This window comes from Nannospalax galili, unplaced genomic scaffold, assembly GCF_000622305.1.
Source record: "Nannospalax galili isolate Female #2095 unplaced genomic scaffold, S.galili_v1.0 scaffold492, whole genome shotgun sequence".
Taxonomy (NCBI): Eukaryota; Metazoa; Chordata; class Mammalia; order Rodentia; family Spalacidae; genus Nannospalax; species Nannospalax galili.
This window is the reverse complement of record NW_008332217.1, coordinates 14,749-24,879: the sequence shown is the minus strand read 5'-3', so window position 1 is coordinate 24,879 and position 10,131 is coordinate 14,749. Positions and strand designations below refer to the sequence as shown.

Sequence of the window (10,131 nt, the reverse complement as noted above, 5' to 3'; positions counted from 1 at the left end):
AGAAAGAGAGAAAAGAAAATAAAGAAATGGTTGGTTTAATCTGCAAAGTTCTAGACCAAACTGCAGCATGAAGAGCTGGGCTTTGAGCTGAGATGATTGAATGATAATTAGCTGGACTTAGCACTGTACGTGTATTAGATCCCTGTTAACCTCCTCAACCTAAGGTAAAAATTATTACAGTCTATCTGCATTTTGTGCACAAGGAAACTAAAGCCAAGAGCACACAACATATATTGCTGAGTTGGAAGTCAAGACTAGATACTTCTGCATCCCTGTGACCAAAGAACCAACAAGAAGAGGTTTACTTGGGCTCGTAGTTTCAGAGGGATTTCAGTCCATCATAGCAGGGAAGGCAGAGTGGAGTTCACACTCGCAGGAGCATGATCAGAGGCTCCTTATATCGCCACAGACAGGAAGCAGACCTCAGAGCCAGAACCAGAGGTAGATGTAACCATCAAAGGCCTGCCCCTAAGTAAACTACTTCTGACAGACAAGCCTCACTTCCTAGAGTCTCCACAGCTTTCAAAAGAGAGAATAAGTTAGGGGCAAGCATTCAAACATGAGCCAGTTACTGGAAAATGGAGCTTCTGAAGCGGCACTTTCAGCTTCCTACTTCCCCACCATGCTGCATGGACTAGAGTCTGAGGGGGTCTCTGGTCACTCCCAGGTGGTGTCTCCTCCTTCCTCTGTGGAATTGTCATCATCTGGTCAGCAAGGGCTGTTGCAGTCCTGTGAGATTGTCCACAGCAGTTGTGTGAGGAGCTGGCCACAGTGCTCCTGTTCTCTGGGACTCGCATTGGGTCCTAGAGATATGTGCCCACCTGCCATCATCAGTGCCTCCCAGGGCCAGAGACCCCCCCTCTTCATTTGTCCCTCTCAAAGGAGAAAAGTTCTGTCTGGGTGGAGGCAGAGGTGGCTTCAAAATGCCTCTAAGTGGCCCCTGCTCCCTGGCATTTGTACCCTAGGGTCATCTGATTCCCTGGCTTCCCAGCCAGTGTGTGAGAATCAGTGACTGGCTTCTGATAAATGGAATTCGGCCAAACTGCCATTTACAATTCTGTTACAAAAGCCAGTGGTGTCCACCTTGCTCTTGGTTCCCTGATTGCTCGCCCATTCCCTCTTTGCAAATCACCTGCTGTGGGGTAAGGCACCCGATGGAGTGGCCCCCAGGACAAGGCTCTACCAAATCACAATCACAAGGTTGATGCTTCCAGGCACTAGCCAGTGGGGAAGTGAGGCCCTTAGATCAGCCTCCTGGGAGGGACGGAAACTCTGCCAAACTTAACAGTGTGCTTGGAAAGGACATCTCCCCCAGCCCCCCCTGGGTGACCAGGTGTCTCTGCTAATACCTTGTTCTCAACCTTGCCAGATGTAGACACCAAGAGGGGCTGAATTTGCTTTAAGCCATTAGGTATGTGGGTAATTTGTTATTGAGTGATAAATAGCTAATGCATGCCCATCACTGCTAATTACGTTGATCCAAAAAAAAGAAAAAAAAAAATGGAGAATGACCTTAAAGGAGGCGGTGTGGACTGGAGTGTCTGTACAGATAATGGGGCCCTGTCTGCCTTCCTACAACAAAGCTGTATTTACCTCTATAACACGGTAGACCTGCTTTATTTATTGTGTCTTCCCCACTGAAAAGAAGCTATGTGAGTTGGAACTTTGGAAAAAAATCTTTTATATTTCCTTCTTTGCCCCAGGGTGTGGGGGAAAAACCTGTGCCCTGCACCCTGTATCGGCTCAGTGTTGACTGTTGAAGGATGTTCCTCTTCCTACCGTCCAAGCAGCCAGCTTGTAAGACTTCTGGGTTTTGTTTCCCAGCGTCTACCTTGGAAAGAACAGGTGAGAGAGATGGGGCCCCAACTCTCCCTAAGCTGGGCCAGGGGTTCGCCACTGCTGCACATCGCTACTGTTGAAGACTAGAAAGTGTTAGCTTTGACTTGAGCTTAAAGTCTTTGTTGTAATCACTCTATAATGTTTTTCTGTAAATGAGCAAAACTATTGGGAGCAGACCCATTCAGGCCTTTGAACAGAAGCAGAGACCCCTCTCTCATTCCTTGAAGCCTGGCCTGGGGACCGTCAGCTGAGCAGCTTCTCTGGCAAATGGCTGGGTGGTGCTGCTGACAAGAGTAGCTGCTTTGGAACTTGATGGTCACTCTGAGAACCCCAGCAGTGAGGACCACTGCAACTGAAGCCAGGGCACCTGCCCCAGAAGATCTTGTCCAATCAGGAGTGCTCCAGACACCCTGCACAAGCTTTGGAAGGCAGCACCCCAGGGCAAGCCCCAGCTAACCATTTATTTATTTATCATTAGTTTTGTTTTTTTGAGACTGGATTTTCCCTGGAGCCCCACCTGGCACTGAACTTGCTATATAGACCAGGCTGGCTTTGATCTCACAGAGATCCACCTGCTTCTGTCTCCCAAGTGCTGGGATTAAAGATGTGCATCACCATACCTGACCTCCAGTGAATTTAGGATGACCCCATTCTCCCTCAAGAGGAAGGGGAGCACCTCTTTAGTAACCTAGGGAGAAGCCAGTGTTTGAGGAGTGTGGGACTTGTGATTGGTCCTTACACAAGGCCTGTGATTGGTCTGTATGTGTGCACTAGCTGTGCAATAATGTGATCGGTCCCAACACTGTTAAGGTTCAGATAGCCCTGGCCCCTCACCAACAGGGTCTCATGGATCTCGCAAGCCCCTGAGAAAAGGGACCTGAGTTGATAAGCACCCAGGTCTTTGAAGTCAAGAAAAGCAGACTTTTCTCTGCTGTTTGGCCAACACAGCAGGCTTCCCCTTTGATCTCTAAAGAGGGCATGTTTTAACAGTCCTGCTCTCCAGCTTCCCCCTGCCTAACTTAAAAAAATATATATCTTCCTGCCTTCTGCAGCCCCCAGAAACCTCCCCCTATAAAAGACCCCAGCTCACAACCCGGGGCAGACATTTTCCCTGCCCAGAAAGGAATCTGTCTCATGTGTTCCTTTGCTAATAAACTCTATTCTGATAAGTCTTATCTGTGTCCTGGTGCTTGCTCCCGATCAATCGGATTCATCCATAGGCTACTTTATCTATCAAACACAACCCATCACTTGCATGCCACATACCCTCCCCATGTAATCAGGCTGTGCAGTTTACTTTTTGTGTCAGCTGGAGGGCACCCTCTGCGTTGCCCCCTGGTGCTGCAACAGTAGGTGCAATAGAAACATTTCCCCCGCACGGTCTTTTCTTGCCTATGTGAGGGCCGAGTTGGAACATGAGAGGAGGCCACCAAGGCAGCCAATGGAGAATTTCAGACGTGGAGAAGACAACAGAGATGGCACAAGCCAGGGAGGTATATAGAAACGGCTATGAGGAGCCAAGACCATGGGACTATGGCTCTGTCACTGGAAGAGCTCCAGGAAGCTTCAAAGTTCTAAGAGCCAAGAAGCCCGGCATCCAAGGCCCCAAATTAACACTGTAAGGGCTGAGGGTCCAACACCTGAGGCTTCAGTAGCCATGGCCACCTTTAGTCACCGAGGGTGCCGACAACTGAGGGTCCAGCAGCCATGGCCACTGTTAGTCACTGAGGGTCCTGACAGCTGAGGCTTTTCCAGAGAGATCTCACCAGTGTTAGAACTGAGACTGACTGGCCATCCCTGGGATGTGTATGCATCTATGAATCAGCAGCTGGGAGCAGGTGGGGTATGCTGAGGAGCAGGACCTAATTCTCATGAAAGAATTCATTTATCCATCTGTTCCTAACTTCAGTGATTAACTCAGCCTGCATCTATTGAGTTCCTACTGTATGTGAGGGCAGCTTTGGAATGCTAGAAACTAAAAGAGCCAAAGAGAGGCTTAGGCCAGGCGTGGTGGCACACACCTTTAGTCCCAGAGCTCAGGAGGCAGAGGCAGGCAGATCTCTGTGAGTTCAAGGAGTTCAAGGTCTCAAAAAAACCAAAAAAAAAAAAAAAAAAAGTCTCCCCAGAGCCTCCAGAAAGGGACACCATGCTGTTAACACCTCTGTTAACACCTCAATTTTCCCTCAGGAAGGACCACTCCACACTTCTGATCTCCAGATCTGTGAGAAGTGATTATCTAAGCCATTGGGTGTGCAGTGATTGGCACAGACGCCATTGGAAAGGGTCAACCTCTGTTGGGGCTACAGATCCCAGGTGCCAGCTCCTCAGAAGGTGAGCCTGCAAGTGAGAGAGCGAGCAAAGAAGAGCTGAGAGGCAGCTGGGTACAAGCTCTGATGGCCTTGCGTGAGCGCTGGTGTAACTGTGTCTAATATAAATTTCCCTGGCATTTAAGCAGGTCACATGCTGCCAGAGAGGTTGTGAATAATACAAGATGTTTTTCCCTGGGCAGTGCTGTACTAGCCGTACCAGGCCCCTGGCCCAGCTCCCTCAGTGCACTGTGGTCAGTGCTGCCCAGGCACTCTCTGTCTCTGCTCAGCAGATAACTCCAGGGAATCTGGTAGAGGAAGAGTCCGTTAGAGATGCAGGAGTTCCCTGTGGACTTCACAGGCTGAATTAAGGTTAAGTCAACACACTGGAGAGTCACCGAAAGCTCTGAACCCAGTTTAAAGAGCCAAAACCTGTTTGACTTCAAAACCCTGCCTTTTGGTCAGTATCTTTGCATAGATTTCTAAAACAAAGGTTCAGATGGGTTTGGTCACCATAGAGATAACTGTGGACATAAACAATTATGATAATGAAGCCACAGACTTGAGAACTGAGTGTTATAAATAGAACTGGGTGAGCCTTGTGTAGTGTGATGATGGAAAACACATTCTGCCCACACAAAAGGGTCTAATGTATGAAAAAGGACCTGTCCTGTGGGTGAAGAAAACCCCGTGACCACAGAGCCAGGATGCTGGTTGCTATATCAACCCTCCGACCAAAGGACTTCCGTTTTTCCAACAGGGCCCCAAGGCAGGTGTGGGGTTGGAGGGAGGGAGGATAAAGAACAAGCAAAGAAGGTAGATACCTGTCCAACCGCACTCCACAATCAGCGCCTCATTTAATTCTGATAAGTTCTGGACAAAACAGAACCAGGCACCATCTTTCTGAAGATAGGGAATCCGGAATTCAGAGGGATGATGGCAGCTACCAGGTACTGGTGGCGTCTCAGGTAGGACGTTGTGCCCAGGTCCCTTCCCCTCTTCCAGCTTGCAGAGCATGTACCCATCCACTGAAGGAGGAGGATCGCGAGTTCGAAGCCAGCCTGAGCCACACGGTGAGACCCTGTAGAAAGAAAAGAAAAAAGAAAAATATCTGAGTATAAAGCAGAACGTCCCAAAAGAGTTTTCCCAAAAGAGCCTCTAACGTGGAGACGGACCCCAAGGACTGAGAGTCACGGAGAGAAGTTGTTCCCGAGTGCTTACGGAGATAGACAAAGAGAGGGACGGGTAAGAGCGGAAAGGTCAGGCAGCGGAACCACTCTGCAGGGCTGCGGGGTTGTAGGGGGCGGTGTTGAGTGGCGGAAAATGCCCCAGGATTTCTGAAGCGGGCGGAAGCCGCGCAGCTAGGGTCCCAGAGAGCCGAAGGCATGGCCGAGGCATCTTCGGAGTCGGTAGCCGAGGCCGAGGCGCTGTCCGCGGCACGCGAGCGGAGCCGCCGCTTCCTCAGCGGCCTGGAGCTGGTGAAGCAGGGCGCCGAGGCGCGCGTCTTCCGAGGCCGCTTCCAGGGCCGCGCGGCGGTGGTGAAGTACCGCTTCCCCAAGGGCTACCGGCACCCGGCACTGGAGGCGCGGCTCGGCCGGCGGCGGACGGTGCAGGAGGCCCGCGCGCTGCTTCGCTGCCGCCGCGCGGGTGAGGCGGGGCCGGGAGGGACCGGGCGGGACGGGGCGCGGGAAGACGGGGACACAGGGCGGGAGGACATGGGACGGCGGCTCCTCCGTGGGAAAAGCCTTCCGTCATCTACGGATGCCTCGGGATTCCCGCGGTCTCGCAGGACTCGTTGCGCTGGGTTCGTGGCTCTGCCGCCTCTCTCAAGGTTGAACGTTTTTTAACCCCGGGGCCTCAGTTTCCCCACTTGTAAGGTTTCTGTGTGCCATCATTCTGGCTCCGGCCGGTAGTTTGACGACGCAGGTTTGTTGACAAGTGCTGGTTCTGCAGCCAGGTTCACTGGGCTCAGATTCTGACCCCGCTACTTCCTATGTGCCCTTTCAAGTCGTTTGGCCTCCTTGCCTCGGTTTCCTCGCCTGTAGGTCATAGAAGAGGTACCATTCGGATCTTGTGACCATGAGACAAGGTATATATGTCATATGTTGTGTTTGTATGCTGACACAGCATTCAGTAAACATCAAATTACATTAAATCGTTTACTTAAAAATCAAAAAGAATCAGGAATTAAGGTCAGCAATCAATAAGTGGGACCTCGTTAAAAAAAAAAAATCAAAAAGAAAAGCTGGGTGTGGTGGCGCATGCCTTTAAATCCCAGTACTGGGGAGGCAGAAGAAGGTGGATCTTTGCATTCAAGGCCACGCTGGTGTACTTAGTTCCAGGCCAGTTGGGGCTATAGGGAGACCCTTCCTCAAAAAAACCAAAAAAAAAAAAAAAAGAAAAGAAAAGAAAAGAAAAATACCAACTGTGTATCATCACCCAAAACCTTAGCCTCAAGAGAAACAGGCACAGAGAGGGATGTGCCCAAGGTTCCACAGCTAAAGAGTGGCCTATCTTTGTGCCTCAGAAGTGATGGCCTTTGTCTTCTCTTTAAGGAGTGTTTTCTGGGGTTTTTGCACCTACCATGCACCAGGGCGCCTGAGCACCAGGATGCTATTCAGTACTGGGAGATCTGGGGATATTCAGCCGTGAGCAAGCAAGCACTTTACTGTCCTTGCTAAATGGGGAGAGCATTCCCTAGAGGGTTCTTAGTCTCATTCATAAAAGAATTTAAGAATGGACCCAAAGGGAAGCTTTTACAATTTCATTAGAATTTCAAGGAAAAATCCTTAGGGCAGGCTAGCTGCCTTGAGGAGGAGAATGGAGGGGAGAAGGAAAGCAAGCCCTGAAGCCATACAGATTTAGAGCCTGCATGGAGGTCAAAGGCGTGGCTGCCACAGCCACATGGCCTGGAGAAGGGAGCTTTAGGGAAAAAGTAAAGAAATACAGGATGCTAGGGCAGCGCAAAGCCTTAAAGAAAGCATGTTTAGAAAAGAGATATGAAGAAAAAGAAGAAGAAGAAAAGGAGAGATTACACTTTTCTGAAGAATTCAGAAAGGTGGGCCGACTTACAGACACCTGCATGTTGCTGGGTTGAGAAGAGAAGTTCTACACTGAGAGGTGGGATTCCAGGCCAGTAAAGTTCAATATCTTATTAACTCACCAGGTATTCTGCCCCTCTGTTTAGCATAACTTGAGATGGCCCTGCCTTTCTAGGGGTGGTCCTGTGACTAGGTGATTGACCAGTGAAATTGGAAAGGTGAGTCTTCCAACAGACTAGAGATTATATAGTCTTGACCTGTTAAATTTGTGGGGCTATTGGCTACTCTAGCGTGCAGAGTTAATGAACTTATTTGTGTGTTCCTGTTTTGTGTTTCACCTCTCCTGAGTTTCATCAAACAGGGATGGTGGTCACCTTGTTTACTGCTGGGTCCCCATTGTCATAAAGGGTGTCTTGAGAATGAAGGTGCAAGCTTTGATGCCTCCAAACTAGCCCTGGGTGGTCTCAGGCCATAGTCCTGCAGGGCTTGAGCTGGGAAACTTCCAGATGAGTTGTAGCATTTTCCACAGCATTCTGAAACCTTTTTCCAAAGTAAGTAGATTCAGATGGAAAAACTGGCTCAGCCTTTGGAAATGAAGCCTTCCATCATAAAGCATCAACTCACTAACCACTTACGTGTTGTTCGCAGGGATTTGCGCCCCAGCTGTCTTTTTTGTGGACTATGCCTCTAACTGCTTGTATATGGAAGAAATCGAAGACTCGGTGACTGTTCGAGATTACATTCAGTCCACCATGGAGACAGACAAGAACCCCCAGAGCCTCCTGGGCTTGGCTGAGAGAGTCGGGCAGGTTCTGGCAAGAATGCATGACCAGGACCTGGTTCACGGTGACCTCACCACCTCCAACATGCTCCTGAAACCGCCCCTGGCGCAGCTGAGCATCGTGCTCATAGACTTCGGGCTGAGCTTCATTTCGGGACTGCCTGAAGATAAAGGAGTGGACCTCTACGTCCTGGAGAAGGCCTTCCTCAGCACGCACCCCAACACCGAGGCCGTGTTTGAAGCCTTTCTGAAGAGCTACTCCACCTCGTCCAGAAAGCCTGGCCCTGTGCTGAAGAAGTTAGATGAAGTACGCCTGAGAGGAAGAAAGAGGTCCATGGTTGGGTAGAAGAGTGGGTGTGACTGGTTTTCAACATGAAGACATGCTGTGAGCAAGGTTAGACCTCAGTAAAGCTGTGGGGATTGTTAAGTGTCTGTGATCAGGCTCTGTCACCATCCACAGTTCATTGTTCTGAGGAGTTTACCACATCTATAAGGCCTGGTCTAGGCACAACTGGGTTTGTAGCCCAGACTGGCCTTGAATTCATGACAATCCTCCTGCCTCAGCCTGCCAAGTACTGGGGTTGGAGGTGTGAGTGGCCACACTTGGCTTTCTACTGGTTCTATAAGAAATGAGACATTAGGGTGCTAGAGAGATGGCCCAGTGGTTCAGAGCACTAGCACTGGCTGGTCTTATAGAGGACCCAGGTTTGGTTCCCAGCACCCACTTAGCAGCTAACAACCATCTATTACAACCTCCAGTTCCAGTGGACCCAGTGCCCTCTTCTGGCTTCCTCAGGCATTGCACAACATGGGTACACTCACACACATGCAGGCAAAACACACTGAAAATAAATTTTTTAAAAGAAATGAGACATTGGCCATGACAATCTTTATTTTGTGTGTATGCAAGTATGTGTGTGGATGTCAGAGAATATATTTCAGGAGTCAGTTCTTTCTACCATGTAGATTCTTGGGATTTGAATTCAGGCCCTCAGGTTTGGCTGCAAAAGCCAGGGAACAGCTCAGGGCCAGTTGGCCTCAGCAGCTCCTGGTATGCATGTAGTTGGAATTCTGTATCCTCTGTCCAGGTCCTTTTCCACTTCCCAGCAGTGATGCTCACTCGGATTACCAATGCCTGGGAACAACCTGCACCCCTTCCTGGGATGGAGCCTTGGGAACCCTGTTTCTAGCCTGGCCCCTCCATATGACCTTGATGATCTTGCAGATACTCAGCAAATGGGCTCTTGCCTTATAGGAAAGAGTTGACTTGTGAGGGGCTCTGGGACCCTGAGAGCTGCTCAGCTTCGGCCCCTCACTTGCTGCCAGTTGGGTGACTTTGGCTGGCTTCAAGCTCCTCAGTTTTCCTCTGTACCATGTGGAGAACTATGGCGCCTAAATGAATCCACATACAGGCCACAGTAGATGAGGAGTGGTTGTTAAACACCTAGAAAGTTGCTGGTGGTATGTGTACTTGATCATTTTTGTACAAATCAACTGCCCTCTTAACCTTCCCCTGTCTAAACTGCCCAAAGTGAAATAACCCAAAAATGAGCATCGTGGGGCTGGAGAGTTAGCTCAATGGTTAAGAGCACTGACTGCTCTGGCAGAGGACACGGGTTCAATCCCCTGCAGCCACATGGTGGCTAGTAACCAAAACTCCAGCTCTAGGGGAATCTGATGCTCTCTTCTGACCTTTGTGGGCTTTGCACGACATGGGTGTACTTACATGCAGGCAATATAGTCATACACATAAAAATTTTTTAAAAAGATGGGCCTGGTGGTACACACCTGTAATCCCAGCAAAGTTCAAGGTCGAGAGGGTGGGTTTCCACCTCCATCGGTGTAGCGGCTCTGATCTCAGCAGAGTGCCGAGTTCTGGCCTCTCTGTCAGGTGCTGAGAAGGCAGAGGATTGCCTGAGAAACCCCAGATCCTGCCTCCACATGGTGGGTCCTTTTAATAAGATGATGCTATACAGCAGTCCCTTCTACATGAAATAACTACCATCATTACAACTTTAGCTGAGCCTGATCACTAAACATCATCACAATTGGGCTTGTTAACAGTTGTGCTCATTCATTAAAGGAGGGCCAAGCAGGGTCATTGGACCCTCACTGCATTATCCAGCCACTCTTCCCAGCCAACTGTATGTAATTTGACCCTAAT

At 49.7% G+C, this 10,131-nt stretch overlaps 2 protein-coding genes across 3 annotated transcripts in view; one reads left to right on the top strand and one right to left on the bottom strand.

Moving 5' to 3' along the window:
- Positions 1–5,566, bottom strand: part of Slc2a10 (solute carrier family 2 member 10) — a 24,835-nt gene extending 19,269 nt beyond the window's left edge. The window contains exons 1-2 of one of the 2 annotated variants that reach the window (XM_029560796.1): positions 5,321–5,566; positions 4,970–5,226 (exon numbers count right to left, since the gene is read on the bottom strand). In XM_029560796.1, coding sequence (XP_029416656.1) covers positions 4,970–5,226; positions 5,321–5,532 — 469 coding nt within the window. In that variant the 5' untranslated portion in view covers positions 5,533–5,566. The remainder of the gene's footprint in view (positions 1–4,969; positions 5,227–5,320) is intronic. The other variant, XM_029560797.1, reaches the window with a different exon arrangement.
- Positions 5,498–8,734, top strand: Tp53rk (TP53 regulating kinase). Its single transcript, XM_008827424.3, has 2 exons — positions 5,498–5,792; positions 7,835–8,734. Exons 1-2 carry the CDS (start codon positions 5,531–5,533, stop codon positions 8,311–8,313), a joined length of 741 nt encoding a protein of 246 aa, XP_008825646.1. The 5' UTR covers positions 5,498–5,530; the 3' UTR covers positions 8,314–8,734.
- The last annotated feature ends 1,397 nt before the right edge of the window (positions 8,735–10,131 follow it).